Source organism: Myripristis murdjan, chromosome 5 (genome assembly GCF_902150065.1).
Source record: "Myripristis murdjan chromosome 5, fMyrMur1.1, whole genome shotgun sequence".
In the NCBI taxonomy this organism is placed as follows: domain Eukaryota; kingdom Metazoa; phylum Chordata; class Actinopteri; order Holocentriformes; family Holocentridae; genus Myripristis; species Myripristis murdjan.
In genome coordinates this window covers 3,644,432-3,664,762 of record NC_043984.1, presented here as the reverse complement: position 1 = coordinate 3,664,762, position 20,331 = coordinate 3,644,432, and the positions used below count along the sequence as shown (strand labels likewise).

The window sequence follows — 20,331 nt, the reverse complement described above, 5'->3', positions numbered from 1 at the left end:
TTAGCATAGCAATAAGTAACTGTCTATACATCAATGTGGAGTGTGGATCAAAATAGGGACTTACAGTAATTACTCATTCTCTCTTTGTCCTCAATTCTATGTGAAATTAAAGTGAAATTAAACTATTCCCGACTCTTCAGGGCACCTTCTGAGATCCCCGGACTCCACTTTGGAATCATCAATCCAACCCCTGTACACCTGCCTCCCATTAGCAACAAACCCACTACCCCGGTAAACCACCACATCACTCTCTGCACTCTATTAGCCTTCAACCGACCCGATACGCCATCACACAAAGAGACAAATGGATTTTATAATCCTCACTATTCTTTCTGCAACAGGCAGTCAAAACGCTACAAGGGACATGATTCAGGCCTGCCACAAAATTCTTCTATTTGCCATTTTGGCCTTGTACAGTGAAGATATTAAAAAAAAAAAAAAAAAAAAAAAAAAAAAAAAACCTATAAAAGAATAAAATAAAATAATCTTCATAACATGGCAATGTATTGGTAGCAAGGCCAACATCACCAATGAAATACAACTCATGGTCATTCTGTAATGCTACAAGGGCAAATGCAGTGCAATGGAATTCAATAGATATTTTAAAGTTAGAATCTGCAAAACATGACAAATTTCAAATATATATATTATATTCCACAATGAGACACATTTTGAGCAATCAAACATTTGGTAAATATAGCAGTTTGCACATTACCTATACATTTCATGAACTACAAAGACCCATGGTAATTCCTACCACTGAAATACACTGGAAGGATGGTGAGAGCTCAGATAAGATGGACAAATCTTTGAAGTCTATATCAAAATGTGGAATGGTTTGGTACAGCTACATATACACATACATATAGTCATCTATTATCTCAATAAATTACACACTGGTTGGTTATCATACACATGGTAAACAAAATCTCAAACCACAAGTTTCTGGTCATTTGTAATGATATTATTTATATCGAAGAGAATCATGTCTATAACCATAGAACAGTCTAGAGTCCCCGGTTAAGTGAATGCTTGCTGGATAGTATTTCAAATCTGCATGGTGTTCAGAATGGGAATTATAAACAAGGAAGCAGGATCATCCTTAGTGATGTGCAGAACACATGCAGCAAAACGAACGTAAGGATCGACTGCATGCAGTTGAGCAAACCTTTTAGAAAATTAAATTCCTCACAATGAGACCATAGATAACCAGGAGCAAAAGAAAACCCTGGATGACAGCCACACTTTGTGTATACCACAGGTGAAAGGCGTTCTTGCATATGGGGTAATTGCATTGTAATGGGTGACGCGTGGTAAATATACTGTAGTAGTCATTCCACAGCAGGTTCTCAGAGTTGGCACATATTCACATTTGGTAATGTCTGTCTGGTGAGGCCCCGAGCATGCCACACATGCAGGAGTCCCAGATCAAAAAGTCGCTGAAGCTGCAGACAAGGCAGAGGAGAGCACTGGGAGCACTGGTGCTACATGCCGTAATATAAAGTGAAAACTGAACTTCTGAAAAGACCTTATCAGTAGACAAATCTGGACATGGGTCCACAGCTGAGAAAAAGGGGCAAGTTGTGGCACTTTTGTCTGTTTGTATAGTGGAAGAACTCAGAATAACAATACACTGAAGGTGCTGATCAGTATTCCACAGCACCCCTCGAGTCTGTTTGAATCTATATTCTATCAGAAGGGGTCACGTAGGACCTCTGCCTGGGAGAGGATTTTGGCCGAGCTGGGCACTTTCCAAGGACCGGGGCTAATAGGTCCCTTTGGGCTCTGCGGCATCCCTGGAATACTGCTGATAGCAACAGAGTCTTCCTTACCTCTGTCCTCCTTGCAATAGGAAAATAGGTCGTCCATACCTTTGACACCTTTTGGAGAAACTACAGACTCTGTTTTACTGCGGGTATCTTTAATCGACCCCGTTTCTCTTTTCCTCATAGTCACTTTGCTTATATCCGTGGTTTTTTCCATATTTTTGTTCTTCCCAGCAGTATCCCTCTGACCTGAGTCTCTACCCGCTCCTTTCTCGCTCTGTTTGGCCGTATGAGGAATGGGCCTGTGGTGTTGAGACTCCGCCATCACCACCCTCTTGTTCACATTATCTCGCTCACAGGCAAGCCTGCTCCTTTCCCCTCGCTCTTCCATCCTTTGTGTGCTTTTCCTGATTTCCGAGTTGACCCTTTTGCAGTCACTCTTCTCATGATTCAAGCTCTCTCTGCTGGGAAGGTCCTTTAATCTCCTCGGCGGACCTTGCTGATGCTCTGCGCGCTGCAGGGTCAGCGCCGGCCCAGCTTGAGGAGACATCCTAGGGCTCATGGGCCGTGCTTTTGCCTGTGTCTGAGTTCTCCTGTTCTTGAACTGTTCTGCTCCCTGTGTCTTGCTCTCTGTCTTTTTGAGACTGTGGGAGTGCTCTTTGGCTTTAGAAAATGTCTCCCCTGTTTTCTTTGGGCTGCTCAGCTCTTTGTAGTCTTTTGTGGGCCTGGTCCTCTTGTAGAAGGTGAAATGCTCAGGGGTGGTGGGAGAGAGCCTTTCGATCTGCTTGTGCGCCCACTCCCCACTCCCCTCCATTGAGCCTGAACCCCTGTTGCTGCGGGGCTTGAGGCCTGTTGGGGACAGAGTGCTCCATCTAGGGGACTCCTTCAGCTCGCTGGAGGAGGGAGAGGAAACGAAGATGGAAGCGCCAGTGGAAAATGGAGAGGAGAGGGGTGATGTGTCAGAGACAAATACCTCTCTGGAAAAGCTTGTGGGTGAAATGAGTTTTTGATCACGTTGACCTATAAAAGAATGACACATTTTACATGAAGGCGCTCATCAAGGCTCACAAGAATTTTCAGAGGTACCATGCAAAAGATTCATTAAATAGACTGAAATATAGACTGTAGAGGTAATAAGTTCAGATTATACTGTAGAAATTAACAGAGAAAGAGAAAAGACACGAGAAAAAAAGAGAGGAATTACCAAGGTAAGAGAGGAGAGGCCAGTAAAAGCAGTGAAGCTGTTAGTGTTGGTGTTCATTAGTGTAGTAGCACACAGTAGAAGAAGCTGTACTACCTGCATCAGGAGCAAGAAAACAAGACCCAAAAGGAAGCAGATGGTTAGAGCCAACAAATACACTCCATAAAACATGCCCATTAAACTCAATTTGGGGAGCACTCCACAATAGGCTCCATCAATTAACATGAATTGATGGAGTCATTATCATTAGCTAATAATTAGGTGGATTAATGAATGCGGTGTGTACTTAACTATCATCCGTGTCTGCACCTTGGAAAACATTGCACGTACTGAGGAAGCTCACATTGCTCAACTGAGAATTTGTTTTGTCAAACTTAATCAATCACGCCAAGAATTTTGAATGGCATACCGTCCGGTTTGAGATTTATTTCCAAAACTGTATATTGATTTTGGAAAAAAATAATCACAACCTAAAATTCATCATGCACTAGCCTCAAAAAAATAAAGATAAAAAGTTGCCATTTTGTCAAGCAAAGAGTAACATTTATTCTTATTAAAAAAAAAAACAATAAAATCAGTTTTAAGTGAGCGCGACCAATCACTTGTAAGAGCAAGGGTGACTTTTCCAAACGGCGAATGTTACATTTTGGAAGATGGCTTCAATGGATGTCTGGTTTTGAAGGCTAACAGCAAAATGAAGTGTTTGTGCACAGTGCTTACTGTTGTCTTGTGCCAGGCCTGCTCCAGGCCTCAGCAGTAGTACCACTTTGTTCCCCCCGGCCTGGATCAGCTCAATGGCCCGTGTATGCGAAATTCCACGGGCCGGCTCCCCGTTGATCTCCACGATCTCATCTCCAACCTGTCAGCAATACAGAAAAAAGCAATTAGTAAACACAAAGAATCACACACAGGGCGGGTAATGACACAGGGAAGCCCACATTGCACGCACAACCCACACCACCCATGCAAATAAGCATAATCAAGCAATCTAAATTTCATGGCACACGCAGAATCATGAAACACCCCTGGGGTTCCCTCTATTATTGGAGATGACAAAATAAGTTAGGATAAAGAGTGTAAACATGTCAGTCTGGTTAGCTCTAATCGGTGCTGACGTTCCTCTCCACTCTTGGATGGGCAGAGTCATGCCCAGAGATCACATACTGGCAGGCCAAAGATTGATTCCCACTAGGTCTTTCTATCCTGTTTCGCCCTGACACCATCTCCCTCTCAACCTAATAATACTGTGATCATTTGATTCCTGTAGGGAAATTCTCATTTTTCTTGCCCTCCTTCCAAAGCGAGGTCAGAGGTCAGGGTCGGCTGGCAGGGATTCAGCATTTTAATCGAGGACACTTCAGTGGGGCGGATGCTTGCCAACAGGGGGGCTTAAACCCGGATCTTCTGGGTGAACCATCTTGCTATTCACTACACTTCCTTCCTGCCCTATTTGCCCTATATACTGTGCAGAGAGCTGCAAAATGTAAGCAAAAACTGCAGTCTCTTCACAGCTAAAGGGATCTTCAGTGCTCCACCAGCAGCACTGTAAATGGAAGTTGTTAAAACATAATTCATTAGTTTGTTCTCCAGTGCATTCGCAGCAACAGAAATGATATTTACTCTGACTTACCCCTCTTTCATAAACAAGGGAAATTGGATTTCAACAATTTAATGGTTTGCATAATAGCATGCCAACTGCAAACTGTATCCAGTGATGCTGCAGGTCTCCGAATGAGCTTAGGCACATATGCAGTGAGTATAATGACTTCTGTTGCATATACTTTTATGATATTAACCTTTTCTTTCATTAAAGTCAAAACTTTTTTTGCCTAAACTAAAATTTACCTCGGACTAGTGCTTGGTTTAAAAATGCACTATGCAAAATTGCCAGCGGTCAACTGAAGTGAGGACTCTGCAGTCTCAGTTGACAGGAAAAGGTGGAATAAGCATGTAATTTGATGAGTCTACATGGACCGACTCACTGACAGATTATGTGCTTATTCCATTTTTTTTTTTTTTTTTTTTTGCCAGGTGAGAATTAAAGCAAAATTGAACTCTGGTGTAGTGTGGGGTTGTATGGTTCACTGGGTGTGATATGGGTGCACATGGTGGTGAAATATCCTCATTAGTTGCTCCATGCTCCTCTGGGCTTCTAATCCAGGATACTGTATTTGTATCTCTCCATTCACTTCCATCACAAAGGAAAACAGCTTCCAAAATCACACTTTAAGCTCTCATGGAAATTCCTACAAAGAAGATTATGTATTAGTTTTTTTCATGTAGTTACAATCATTCGTGAAAGTGCTATCAGGTTGTTTCTTTCTGGCACAAGCTTGCTTTCCTGCAGATGTTACCTGTCGGATCTACTTTCTGATTCAAATCAGAAAATATCAAGAAAAGAACTGTTTAATTTCTTCAAAAATGGATACTGGGACTTGTTGCTGTTTATAATTACATAATCAACTTTGCTGCATTGGTTTATGAGCTTTAAGTTTTATTTTGGGACAGTTTTGCCGCACAATGGAAAATAATGGAAAGACACCTATACTGTGCTGTAGATTAGCAGCCCAGCGAAGCTTGGAGCAGCTAATGAGGATATTTCACTTAGGGGTCAACCAATTATTGGCCAGGCTGATTATTGGAGCCGATATTCTGTATTTTGCAGATTAACAGTATCAGTGTTTTATTGTCCTGATCACCAATAAGAATGAATTTATTAAAAAGTGTGCTACTTTGGCTCCGCTGCAGCTGCGTCTTACCCTCTGGTCTGTTTTCACTCACCACTCTGTCTCACTTAATGTCCCACCCACAACACTATCTGATTGGCTAGACATCACACAGGTAATGGCCAGCCAACACTCAAGCCTCAGTGCACTGACACTGAGCTCCAAAGGTAAGGCAGAAAGTATTTGCCAAGTTAAAAACATTACAGTCCTCCACCCTGAAGTTGCAAAAACACCATGATCCTGTGAGCTGTTTCAATAATGACCAGCCTGCCCAGTTTCCCAGTTACATCACTGAAAATGCACGATATAAAGCACGATATAATGTGCATTTTCAGTGATGTAACTGGGATATAATGTTGAGTCTCTTACAACTAATTTGAATGTGTTGGTGAACGTCCGTGAATTCATTTGCCGGTTCATTATATAGCCAGATGACTAGAAAAAGGAAAGTCTATGACATTATTTCTTGCAGGTAGCTGAGCTGGTCATAATCTCAGTCTCATTCCATGTCTATGTGAGTTACATGTTAATAGTAACGCTGCTGAAATGTCCTGAGCTGCTTCTTGTAACGTTACTGTCATGAGGCAAACTGCTGTAATAAAGTACAGAGATAACAGAATGCAAGGCCTCTGTCGATCCAAGTGGTGAAGTAACCAAGTACATTTACTCAAGTACTGGCCTAACTGGTAAATGTTAATGTTACTCCACCTGATTTGGAAGGAAAACATGCTACTTTTTACTCTTAAAATTTATTTGACTTAAGTGACTTTGTTGATAGTTACATTGCCTGTTCACCTTATTCATATAAAATAAGAGTCTACCAATACATTCATGTGCTAATATGGTTAAGTTATTCAGCTGCATAAAATCAATTAAAATGAGCTCCATCTTTACCAGCTACAACATTTTAAGTGATGAACACATTAATGCATCAGTACTTATAATCCGGTGACACAATATATTTTTCTGATATGCACCCTACTTTTTTAGTATTTTTTACACTGTAGTATTGCTACTTTACTTAAATGAAAAGTCTGAACACTTGTGCTATTTAATGCATATATGAGCTGTAGAAGGTATACAGTTTTCAGAGATAAAAACTCTGCACTAATCTATAGCAATTAGTAATGAAGTAGCCTAGTTTTCTGAGTGACAGGTTTACATCCTATCACATATTGTAAATCTAACATTTAAATAACTGAAACTCACTATTAGTAACAAAGTTTTGTGTTGGAGTTTGTAATATTATAAACTGTAACAAAGATTTTCATTTTTACTGTAAATGCGTAGTGGTTCCAAATATTAGTTAATAATCAGTATCAGTATCGGCCCTGAAAAACCAATATTGGTTGACCCCTAATTTCACCACCATGTGGACTCATATCACACCCAAGGAACTTTACACCCCACCCCTCAGTTTTACATAGTGCACCTTTAAACTCACTAAAGAATCTCAATGGCGGCAGTAACATTCTCCCTAACCCGGGGAGCACTCACATGGATCCTGCCGTCCAGCAGAGCGGGTCCGTCCTCAGCCAGTCTCAGGATGTACAGGCCCATGTTGTACTCCGTGCCCCCTCGCAGGCTGAAGCCAAAGCCCCTGGGACCCCGCTCTAACTCCACTGTCATGCAACCCTGCACGGGACGGGGTACATATGTGAGCATGTGGGCACATACACACACATCCACACGGATTCACTCAAACACATGCACTGACACGCATGCACGCACAAATACAAATACACGCACAGCACTTGGCGCAGCATTTCTGAGAATGAACAGTACTGCACGACTTCACACACTGACAGCTCCAGATGGCTTCAAAACTGTTTTGAATTAAAAAAAAAAAAAAAAAAAAAAAAAAAAACTCAGTGAACATGTCATCTGTAAACTTCACACGGCATGCTCATGCTTGCCAGCGCGGTCTGTGAGCTCTTTGTACCAAAGAGACGCGAAACACAAAAAGACCGTCGAGTCCAGAACGCTTGTTTGCTGTTTTTTTTTTTAGGAGACAGATTGTATTTTGCTCTCAGGTTTCAAATCCTCATGTTTTTTTGTGGAGCTAATAGGATTTCCTAGTGGCCATACCAGTCACCAAAGTTTGGTTTGGGCCAATAAAGGCACATCTAAGAGGTGTCAGAGAGGCAGCATGGGACGCTCTGCTCTGTGGCAGACTCATCTGCTCTGTCAAAACTTTTCAGAACTTTGGTGCTCGTCGTCATCATTTATATTTATTGACCCCAAACTCGCACTGACATGAGTGATGGCTCACAGGACTCAGGAGAGTGTCCTCTTGGTGATGTCATCTAAGTCCCTCACCTTTTTCCTAAGTGTCTGTTTTTGATCAACTGCAGGAATTGAGCAGATCCTAATTGGACTTGGTAGAGTTTCCTATTGATCAGTGATTCAAGCTGTTTCCTCTTTCCTCATTTGCTTTTCTTCCCCCTTTTTTTTTTCTTTTTTTTATCACCTGCCAGTCCGTCAGTCCATCTCAGAAATTTGAACAAATTTATGCTGCTTTCCATCATCCATATCTATTGATCCCAAAGTCACACTGATGTGAGTGATGGTTCGTCAGGCGTGGCAGTGAGTTTCTTATCAACCGGCGGTGTCATTCAAGGCCCTCCTGCCCCTGCTGGTTTTTATTTTGATCATCTTTATTGATCCCCAACTGCACTGAGATGTTCAATCATTCATGTTTGTTGATTCTAAAGTAGCACTGGATTGGAAAATTCAGGACAGAGTTTATGCCCCTGCCCTTTTCCTAATTACTTTTTTACTGTCTATATCTATTGATTCCAAATCTGGACTGATAAGAGCGATGCTCATCAGACTCTGTACACTTTCATATTGCTTGGTGATGTCATGTAGGCCCCTCCCCTTTTCCTGATTTGCATTTTTTCCTTTTCTTGCTTTCTCTCGTTTTGTTTTTCTATTGATCCCAAATCTGTGTAGACATGAATCATAGCTGGTTGCGTTCGTTTGATTGGTGATGTAAATTCTGCGTCTTTCCTGATTTCCCATTGTTTATTTTTAGTCACCCTAAATTAACATGAGGATGTGTGGAGGCTCATTGAACTTGGGAGAGAATTTCCTGTCTAGCAGTGGGCTCATTTAAATTTCTCTTTCCTGACTGGCTGTTTTTTGATCACCTATATCGCTTCGACTTTGAAACCACACCGAGGGAGTGTTTCCTCTCGACTGCTGATGTCATTAAATTATGTACGCCTTTCCTGATTGCCTACTATTTGATCATCTGCTGTATATGTTTCCCGATCTGAAAGTCAGTTCAGAGCAGAGATGGCTCACTGAGAGACAGCTGATTGGTTATGTCATTAATGATCCACCCTCTTTCCTGATTAACTGCTTTTCATTGTCTGTATGTGAGTCAATATCAATATAGGGTACCATTTGGTGTCCCAGGCAGAAATCACTCACTTTTCATGAAAAATTTGCAAAATAACAAAACTCTGAGGGTTTATTATAAATGGCCAAACATTTAAACACACATTGGTACAGAGATACATCTTTAAAAGGGTGTTTTTCATATTTTAAAAAATTTTCTATGATTAGATGCATGTGATTTTGCCATGTCCCAAACTCCTCTCTACTAACTTCACTGAGTGAAATAAGTAGATAAATGATATACAATGTACAAACCTTTTACATGCTCTTGTTGCTCTCATCAAGTACTTGAATAAAATGAGTCAATCGGATCATTTATGGTCTAATGTAATAATAATAATAAACGTTTTGCATGTGTCCCTGGATTTGCTGTCCACCCCGTCATTAGGTGGTTACTGCCACTAAAAGAAACCACCTGCTGTAATCAGTGACATCACTACCACTGCTTTGTCTTTTACAAATGGAGTGAAGAATAGCTCATGCAGAGAGAGTACATATCGACATTTATATTTTGACATTTTCATCATTTTATGATTGAACTTGAATGTGTTCAATCTTAATGTGTCCACCCTGTCATTGCAAAATATGAATCTATATAAATGCTTTTCAGAAATTCAAAATATGTTTGTTAAAGTATACACAGTCACCTTCCTAACTGATACATGTTGCTAGCTAATGGCCCACCATGTGCTCATTAAATGCTAATTTCAGCCAGAAACGTCCACCCTGTCATTGTCCACCCCGTCATCAAGTCTAGTTTTATAACAGTTTTATAAGTTTTTCAGTGTTCCAGAAGTCAAGTGGAGGACAAAACATATGCAGAGAAAGAAACCATTTGAAAGGATACCTATGTTTATACTTTTTGTGGTAGGCCTACATTTAGGGACCAAGGGTTTTTGTTTTGTTTATATCAATCTTGTTTTTTCGTCTAGTTGAAGGTTTTATTTATTTATTTTTGCTGTTGTTGAGTGTCATTTCCAAATGTAGCCTACCTGTGCACAATTCAAAATACAGTAGGTGAAAAAAGTCATGTTTTGACAAAAAACATTTGTTGACAAAACCATAACATTGTCCACCCCGTCATGTCATTGTCCACCCTGTCATGTTCATGTTTTATGTGAATAAATAATTATTTTCACAAGTTATCAAAACCTTTTGTGTGATTTTGCTCTGAAGAGATTAGGGCCAAACAGTATTATTTCAAAGTTTGACCAGATACCTTTATTTATAGAGTTTATTCAGAAAAGAAAGCACAACTTTCACAGATTTTACATATACAAACATATTTTTCCATAATTTCTGTATTTTTGAGAGATGTTTTCCAGAAACTAAAATATATTCCTGAACAAGGGACCAAATACCTTTCTGAAAATGTACATTTTGTAATCAATATGATTAGAACATATTTACTCTATTTAGAAATTGTCCCATGACAGGGTGGACACATTTTGCAATTCACTTGTACTTTCTATTCTTGCAGTCAATTTATAAAAGGTGCAGGAGCTTGACCAACATGCATTTCTAACAGCTTAAGGTCTACTTTATACAATGGATATGGAGTTCAGTGGAAAATCTCATCTTTTTTTTTGTGTCATTGGGAAGTCTCAATGGCACTCTATACTGATATTGACTCATGTATTGATGCCGACGTTGCATTAATAACTGTGATGAACCCAGTGTGCTTCACTGATAAATGTATCCTGACACTATTAAAAAATAATTATGTGATAGCAGCAGGATGCACTGTTTTATGTAACCGGTAAGCTGTAATAGGCTTTGGTATTTGGTTTCATGGAGCCAAACAGATTGCAGCTCATAACAAATTGTGGGCTTGTTACATAAAAATCTTACCAGGTGCAGCTTTAAAAGCAAAGAGCTGTTAATATAAAGACAACATGCAGTATATTGGGAGGATTCGGGGTATGATCCTCACCTGGTTGGGTCCTGTCACACACAGCGTTCCCTGCTCGCTGACAGGAAGATTTTTGTAGTCCGACCAGTTGACTCCCTCCCTTTTGTCCTCCAAGTCCAGGTTGTAACTACAACACACAGTGGTATTCTGTGAAGTCTGTGTTGATGCACTGTCTACAACATGCATGGTGCAAAATGCAAAAACTGCTCAATAAGTCATAATGTAGAACATAACAATGTAACACTTGAGACGCCTTCTTTCAGGATTTTTTCATTTGTCTTCCTATATTGTACTGTATATTTTCTATATTGTACATTTCTTAACTTTCCCACCTTTATGTTGTGTTTTTTTCCCAGCAGTCTGAGTCCCAGAGGAACGTTTCCCTTGAGAAACTAGGTGAGTAAACTTTATCTTTAACCTTACTGTGGTTGTAGTTTTGTGAGAGCCGTGTCTTACCGTTCATCCTGTAGTGCTGACCTTTGACCCATGGCTTTGTGCTGAAGCGCTGGACTCTGTTTGGCTGAACTGGCTCCAGATGGTGGGCCCTTATATTCTGAAATCAATACTGAGATTTCAGCACATCAGCGTGAAAAAATGTCAAACTGCAGAGGAGAGGCCACTGCAGCATGCCAGAAATTTGATTTGAGGGTTAAAAAAAAAAAAAAAAATCAAGGTCATCACTAGACTGATAGCATTTTTTCCCCCATTTCATTCTGCAGCTTGTTGAATCCAATCTGAAAAAAATATTTTGCCAACCAAGGACTTAGATTACCAATGTTAAAAACTAACATAATTTGTTTTATTTTTACACAGTTTATCATTTCAGGGTCATGCTTCTTTTTAAAATGTTGGAATTTCTCAATTTGGAATTAACATTCTTCATTTCATAGGACCCACACTCTATGAGAAATGCCAGCGTGGTTGCACAGTGCAGATGCTCACCGTCCTCAGGAACCACCGTGAGGGTGACCACGTTGCCAGCATCCTTGATGAGCTGAACAATGTCATTGTGAGAAAGCTCTATGATGGAGCGTCCGTTCACCGCCGAGATACGATCTCCAACATTCAGCAGGCCGCAGCGGTCAGTGGGACTGCCTTCGATGATACGGCCAATCTTATGTGGAATAACTGACAAAGCAAGCAACAAAAGATGTGCTGACCATTACAAAACAACAAAGGTCAGTGGCATAGAAGAGATTAGGCAGTCTGACACAGCTTACTCATGCAAAGTGAATAGCACTAGAAATGTGACATGATGGCCTTAATTGCACTATGACACTATTACTGGGCCCATTAGTGGCCTTGCTTGGATTACCATTAGGCTAAAAGCATTTTTTTAAATATTGCTGCTTATTGTCTTGAGTTTTAGATGCAAAGGCTGACAGGATGTGACAGCTACACAGAAGAAATGGCTCTTATGTTTAGTTGTTTAAAAGTACTTGTTCAGTCCTCCTGATTGTTTGTCTCTGACTTTTGCTTTTTGACTGTAACGGCTGACCATGCTTTTTGTTGTCATGTCTCCTTTTTCGATGCATTTACTTTTGTGACTGCTTTCATATACTTGAGTGGTTGCTCTTTGTTCTATTATTACAATTTTTACAATGCACATTACAGTCTTTGAATCCCATACAACACTGGTTGTTTGGTTTATGCTCCCACCCACTGGCCTGATGCTAGTAAATCATATAATATATATATTTTTTCCAACAATTCAACATTTTAAACAATCTGTGTGAATATGATATATGGAAATAAAAAATATGGTCACTGTAGGTAGACAAAAAAAAAAAAATTATAAAGCTAGGGGAGGGAGGTAACATTCCAAGAAAAAACTTGGATATTCTCTGAGATTAAGCTGATTAAGCTGACGACCTCATCAAATTCTACTTTGCAATGGGGTTTAGTAACAAGGAAATCCTGCTGATTTAAGCCCAGAATCACAAGATTGTTTTCTTCTGAATGGGCCAGAGTCACAGCAATGTCTCTTCAAAGTCCACATGCTGCTCAGAAGAAAGGGATTCTGGGCTCAAACCACCAGGATTTCCTTCTTACTCAATCCCAGAGTAAAAGAAAAACTAGTTTTCCCATACATTTTGTGACTTAATGATATCAGTTTTTCCTTATAAATTCACAAATTCAATCAAATCAAATCAAATCAAATCAATCAATTTTTTCTCGAAATATTACCCCCAACTCCCCCAGCTGCATATGTTTTTCTCTCTCTACAAAGACCTCTCAAGGAAATTGAATCAGGTCAACTGACAAGACTGGTGGTCTACCTGGTAGTCTTCTGGTAAGGCTAGTGAACAGCATGAACTTCTTCTAGATATCTTTTAGACATATAACTAAGTCCAGTTGAGCTGATTCAGTTTCCTTGAGATGCCTATGACCTGGACCAATGAGAATATGCACAGACATACTCCCTACAGAGACCCTTGTACGCTGTCGTAATGTGTATAAGTCCAGATGGTTACATAAAGTCAAAAGAATTAAAAAAAAAAAAAAAAAAAAAAAAACTCTATGAATACTGATGTAGGACTTAAGTGCCTCAAATCTCACCTCCCAGTGGGGGTTTGCTCTTGGAGGTGAGGATGACGAAGCCAAAGCCCTCGGTGTCCTTGCGGTGGAGGGTGATGTCAAAGGACTCGTGGTCCAGGGCGCTGGGCACGGTCATGCGGGGCAGCCTCGGAGAGCCGTTCACCAGCACCGGAGCCATGCTCTGAGCCTCCTCCTCCGTCACTTCTGGTGTGGGAGCATACAGACGAGAGAAAAGTCAGATTATACCTCAAACTGACTTTGGCAATGCATTTGTGTTTGTTAGTATATATTTGTGTGCATTTGTGCGCATGTGTCCGGGTGTGTGCATCACAAACATATTGTAGGGCTGCCTAAGAATACAAGATAAACTTTTTTCAGTCACAGTGCTTTTTACAACCTTACACGCTATTAAACGGGTCAATGAATAATATTTGAAACCCAGGAAAATGCTAATTTAAAGTGATAATCCACAATACCCATGCATTCGCTCTTTTCCGTGTTCATCCAGGGTGGTTATCCCTGCCAATGCTTACCACTCAGTCCTCCTTGTATTTATACTAAAGAAACTGTTATTTCTGCTGTCAGGAACATAAAACACATCACTTCCTATGTGACAGAGAATTGACTGACCGAGAGAATTTTTCCTGCAAAAGGCCTACAGTGCCAGACATCAGGTATTCAGAACTTGTCAAAATTATCAAGGGGGATTAGTGAGGTGGAAATGGCAGCCTTAGTAAGGTTTTAGAAAGTATAGCTAAGAAAAGGCAAGAAGTGAAGGGAAAACTTATCCTGAAAGTGACTTTATAAGTATTCATAAGTAGCTCAAAAAGCAGCACCCCTCTGAGGGTATAATTTTTGCCTGTGGCTGCATTTTCACACAAGCCCAATGTGGCGGAAATACCACAAACCTGTCATCAACACTGGTCACCCAGCTCCCCGCCAGTGGTTTCCACCCTACAACCATTTTCAGATTTGTTCACGGTGTGCAATCAAAACTAAACCAAACTACAACAAGGCACTAAAACATTTGCATCGTTAGAAACTTTTTGGTGACGCAGAGCTTGCATTTATTAATAATATTGTGCATTATTTTCAAAGAGAAGGGTAGAAAACTACCCCTTCACTGCAAAAACTCAAAATCTTACCAAGATTATTTGTCTTATTTCAAGTCAAAAATGTCTTATTCCTTGTCAAAATATCTCATTACACTTAAAATAAGACATGATCACCTCAGAAGTAAATTGTTTTTAGACAGTTGTCTCTTGTTTCAAGTGAAAATTTGCTTGAAACAAGTGAAAATTTGCTTGTTTCATTGGCAAAATCTGTTTCTTGTTTCTAGCTAATTTTCACTTATTTCAAATGAAATTTTCACTTTTTCCTTTGGCAAATTTTGCCAATGAAACAAGCAAATTTTCACTTGTTTCAAGTAAATTTTCACTTGAAACAAGTGAAAATTGTCTAAAAACAATTTACTTCTGAGGTGATCATGTCTTATTTTAAGTGTAATGAGATATTTTGACTAGAAATAAGACATTTTTGACTTGAAATAAGACAAATAATCTTGGTAAGATTTTGAGTTTTTGCAGTGAAGGGGTAGTTTTCTACCCTTCTCTTTGAAAATAATGCACAATATTATTAATAAATGCAAGCTCTGCGTCACCAAAAAGTTTCTAACGATGCAAATTAAGGTAAGATTTTGCGTTTTTGCAGTGTTGTTGTCATCAAGAATTCAGCAAATGCAAATAAATCCTTTTAAATGTGTGTGGTGACCAAGCTGTGCACATGGCCCACCTCTGTAGATGACCTTCCTGCGTACGGTCAACATGACTTGACCGTTCCGGGCAGCGTTGGTCATCAGGTCCAGCACCTGCTTGTGGGAACGACCTTTGACCATCACACCATCGATGCCGATGAGCTCGTCTCCGGCCCGCAGACGGCCGTCCTTCTCTGCTGCACCGTTGGGCACAATGGCCCCGATGTAAACCTGGGGAAACACATTCTGAGAGAGGGTTAATATGATAGAAGACCGGCCACAGAAGACATAAAAGGTGTTTCATGATGCCACATAAAACTGCTTGGATCAGTGTGCACCTGTGTTCAGCATCACCTGAAAGTACAACAGCTCTATGTGCTCTTTGAATATACAGAGCCTACAGGGTGTCTCCAGGTATCAGGGAGTTAAAGTTAATGCTTTTTGGAAAAAAGTCATCTTTTTTTATTCACATGAGCATTGCAGGTAAGCTTAAAGATAAGCACAATATATTTGCTTTTATGCTGAGTTTCAGTCTGTCAGTTTCAGGTAGGAATATGGTTGTTTATTGACGTCATGGTTCTAACAAACTCCTTTAGTTTAAATAGCAAAAATCTCTGGAAAAAATCTAATCACACTCTTGTTCTTGTTCAATATTTCAATAATTCAATATTTCAATTCAATATTTTTTTTTAACAAAACTTGGAACAGGTAAGTCCAAGGACAATTGTCGATTTCTCTCTACAGATGTGAATAATCTGTTTTTGTTTTTTTTTTTAATGTGCATGTAGATGTCGTGTATAATAATAAGTATGACATGTGTAATCTACAGCAGGCATTTTACCAACAAGTGTAGCATGTCAATATAAAGTATCAGGTTCAGTGGTAGGTTTAGAGTTTTGCAACATCACAAATGTTGAATTTCATGCAGAAGAGCTTGACAATATTTGAGAAAAATGAATTAAAACATGGATAAATGAAATTAGATAACATGTTTATGTGGACAAAAATTCAAATTGAAAACTACTGAGTTGTAAGGCCTAATGAGAGCTGAGTGTTTTCCCGGGTCAGGACAGGTTTGTATATACTTACTGGCTGCTCTGGACCTTCTCCTCCCAGAACCCGAAAGCCAAAGCCGGTCTCGATGTCTCTCTTTAGAAAAACATCGATGTCTTTGGTGTGAGGCTCTGTGGAGGAATTAACACTCGATCACCATTCAGTGTTCACGAGGGCAAGGGATTTAAGCTTAACTGGGCGTGAGCTTAAAAAGCAGGTGTTAAGGACAACAAATGGCGGCCTGCACTTACGTTTGCTCTCCAACAAGGCCTTGGACTTGAGGTACATCTCCGTGGCGTCGCGTTTGGGCGAGTCGGCGGAGCGCAGGGTGCTCGTGTTGGAGTGGTAAGACAGGGCCTGCGGCGCTGAGTCAGTCACGCAGTCTAAAGTCTCTGTACTGGCCGTCATTTCCTGTCTCTGACGGATACACACATACACGGATGCACACGGCACAGCTGTCAAGTCAACGCGTGCCGCTTCAAGCATCGTGAATCCAATTTCAGATGAAGACAAACCATAATTTACGATTTCGGCTCTGTTTTTCATGAGATCACATTTCCTTTGGTTTCACCTATGAAGGGCATTGCACACTTTATTGATAGTCTCCACACCTCATTACCTCGGCAAGTGGCTGAGGACCTAATAGTGATAAAATACCAAAGGCAATAAAGGTCACTTCACCGGCTCTCTTCTACACAGGCTGTTTTCACTTTACATTCCTCCCATTGTTTTGATGGCTCAGCTATGGGACTTCAATGTAATTTAAAATCCACAGGAAAAACCAAAGATTTCCCTATGGCCGCGACAGCCCTATTCAGGGAGAAAGGGCAACTTCTTTATCTAAAACTGTTGCATTAATAATACCAGCATATCTAAAGAGGCTGCTCCATGCTTCATTACCATTGCAATCCCCTGACAATGGCCCTGAGAATACGAATACTGAAAGGAAGTAATTAAGACCGTTTTTCAGTGCAAACAAAAGGAGGCGCCCAGAAACATAATCAATATTCAAATTTATTGCTATCATTTAATTCGATGCAACAGAGGCTTACTGGTTAAGCTGAAGGACAAAGGGCCTTGAAATTAAATTGAGGGATAAGTGCCCGCAGGGAAACAATACTGAAGAAATATGGAAAGATATCCGCTTTTACTCACAGGCTTTAGACTCTTCACAGGGGATGTTTGACCTATGGAGAGACATATAACAGGATATGGTAAGCAACACGGCGAAAATTCAGAGCAACAAGCCTCTCCCTGAGCCGCCGGCCACCAGATGGCACTGCCTCTCTGAATGAGAAGTCAGGAGAGGGAACTTAAAAATAAACCTGTGATGTGCTCGAAACTCTGGAGGTCTACTCACTACAGAACGCTCCATTAGGGAACATGCAACCATGTGCGATTAAAGATAAATAGGAAATATGTGTACAGTACGCGCGCGGAGGATTGCTGACTACACGGAAGGAGCCCGCTGCAAGGCAAGGGGAGCGAGGGAGACCACGAGAAAGAGAGAGAGAGAGAGAGAGAGTGAGAGATGTTCATGCATATAATTCAATGATCAATAATTCCTCTTCCTCTTTCTGTTTGCTGCACACCCACACGTTGCATCTCTCGCACTCCGATTGCTCCCTGCAGTTCAGCCCTTAGAGGAGAGAGGAGCCCCTGCCGCCCGCCCGCCCCTCCTCCCCCCGTCGCCCCCGCGTTAACAGGATCTGCAAAAAAAAAAAAAAAAACGCTCGCAGCCCTGCAGGGCCAGGACCAACACTCTCAGCCTGAAGAGCGTGACAGGGTTAATGGAGGCGGATGTGAAAGCTCCACTGCAAAAGGCCATGAAATAAGACCAATGTGGTATGCGCGCACCTGAGAACACACCCATTCTCTCCTCGTCTGCTGCACTCCCTCCTCTGTTTTAGGTATGCACAACCATCCGCTCACCCCTCCACACACACACACACACACACAGAGATCTCCACTCCCAAGCCAAGGGCCTTTGTCTAATGAGGGTTAAATCTGGCATTAGCTCCTCAACCGGGCAGGCCGAGTGAGGCTGAGCCCCGCTTCGGTTGTAGGGTCATGCAGCGTGTCAGTGGAGTAGGACATGGTGGTGGTGGTAGAGGGGGTATATGGGTGAGGAGTGTGGGTGGCTGGCAGAGGGAAGAGGAGGGTTGGGGTGCGGCTGCGAGGAGGAGGACCCCGGGGCCTTCCACGCTACAGCCGTTTAGCCATGGCTCTTTAAGGGGCCACGGATATAGAGGCATGCAGAAATCCCCTGCGCTCGGTCGATGATCAAAGCCAATCCAGGGTTCATCGACTTGCGCAGCGGTTCCCCAGGGTGCCTGGAGATGGATGTAGGAGACATTGAAGGGTGCCTACCCCCCCCCTCCTTCTCTCTCTTGGAATGAGGCTCATCCCCACGCTTATGTAATTCCCCACTCAGACTTGCAACAGACTGCAGTATGCCTCACCGAGAGTCGATGGAAATAGAGGCGGGCAGAGTGGAGGCACACAGGGGGGCAAGATGCTCGAGGTCTGTGGTGTGAGTAGAGTGTGTGTGTGCGTGTGTGTGTAAAGAGGCACACTGAACGTGAGGGATATACCGGTTCAACTCTAATTATCATATGCTACAGGAGGAGGTGCAGGTGGATGGATTCCAGTACGGGGGCAGCAGTCCCTTATGTGGTGACCTTACACAGACTGCAGACACAGTGAAATCAGCCAGGCTTCTACAACACAACAGTGTGAGGTCGGCCCCCCCCCCCCCGACCGCCACCTCACCTCCTGTCAGTATCAGCACGCTGACCCCATCTCCCATGGCCACTGTTGAAGTTGTATTGACAGCAATAACACACTTTGTCACCATGTTAAGGCATTACAGCACGGGAATAATGCATGGACACAAGGGGGAAGATAGGAGGAGGAGGTAGATTAGGGCTGGGAGATGTGGGCAAAATCAAGTGTCACAACATCTTTGAGCGAACACCTCGACGTTCGCTCAAATTGTGATAATACTGCAGGGACGACTGTGGGTGCTTTCATAACATATTTCCTCATAAGAGAGTTTTAGCAGTCAGAGAGACCAAAAATAGGACAGCTAGAACAGTGTGATAAGTGCAGACAGTATCTCATAACTACAATGCAGCATTTCAAATAAGGATGGACTGATATATGGACAGATTGGTAGTGGCCAAAATAACATTTAAAAAGCCATATCAAAAATAATTTTACCACCATAATTGACCGATATTGAAGGTTAAAGCTGGCATTTTTGTGCACATTTTTCTAGGAGCCTATTAGGAGGTCTATTGTTTCTGAAACACTTAATTGTGTTAGGACGGGCCTGTCTGAACAGCTGAACCTGTTGCACAACTCATTCAAATTTCGATTCTTCAGAAATACATAATGTTATCAGCTGCTGTTGGTGGGACGTATTGGATATCAGTAATATCCTCAACAAACCATATTGGTGCATCCCTAATTTATGACCAGGAGATGACATAATTTCTGCCACATCATGATATTATAGCATGCAAAATCCAATTTCTAGTCTCATATCACAATATTGGTATAGTATTAATATACTGCCCAGCCCTAAGATAGATACAGTGAAAGAGACAGTTACATGAACAGGCAGAAAGACAGACACTGCAAAAACGCAAAATCTTACCAAGATTATTTGTCTTATTTCAAGTCAAAAATGTCTTATTACTAGTCAAAATATCTCATTACACTTAAAATAAGGCATGATCACCTCAGAAGTAACTTGTTTTTAGACTATTTTCACTTGTTTCAAGTGAAAATTTGCTTGAAACGAGTGAAAATTTGCTTGTTTCATTGGCAAAATTTGCCAGTGGAAAAAGTGAAAATTCACTTGAAATAAGTGAAAATTAACTAGAAACAAGAAACAAATTTTGCCAATGAAACAAGCAAATTTTCACTTGAAACAAGTGAAAATAGTCTAAAAACAAGTTTCTTCTGAGGTG

The 20,331-nt window shown here is 41.2% G+C and overlaps 1 protein-coding gene across 1 annotated transcript in view; it reads right to left on the bottom strand.

Annotated features, from left to right (window-relative positions):
• Window positions 1-445: 445 nt before the first annotated feature.
• Window positions 446-20,331, bottom strand: part of magi3b (membrane associated guanylate kinase, WW and PDZ domain containing 3b) — a 162,046-nt gene continuing 142,160 nt past the window's right edge. The window contains exons 11-21 of the mRNA XM_030052035.1: window positions 17,510-17,541; window positions 16,606-16,771; window positions 16,391-16,485; window positions 15,340-15,547; window positions 13,570-13,752; window positions 11,953-12,138; window positions 11,467-11,563; window positions 11,032-11,137; window positions 7,191-7,328; window positions 3,688-3,826; window positions 446-2,786 (exon numbers count right to left, since the gene is read on the bottom strand). Of these exons, the coding sequence (XP_029907895.1) occupies window positions 1,693-2,786; window positions 3,688-3,826; window positions 7,191-7,328; window positions 11,032-11,137; window positions 11,467-11,563; window positions 11,953-12,138; window positions 13,570-13,752; window positions 15,340-15,547; window positions 16,391-16,485; window positions 16,606-16,771; window positions 17,510-17,541 (2,444 nt within the window). The 3' untranslated portion in view covers window positions 446-1,692. The remainder of the gene's footprint in view (window positions 2,787-3,687; window positions 3,827-7,190; window positions 7,329-11,031; window positions 11,138-11,466; window positions 11,564-11,952; window positions 12,139-13,569; window positions 13,753-15,339; window positions 15,548-16,390; window positions 16,486-16,605; window positions 16,772-17,509; window positions 17,542-20,331) is intronic.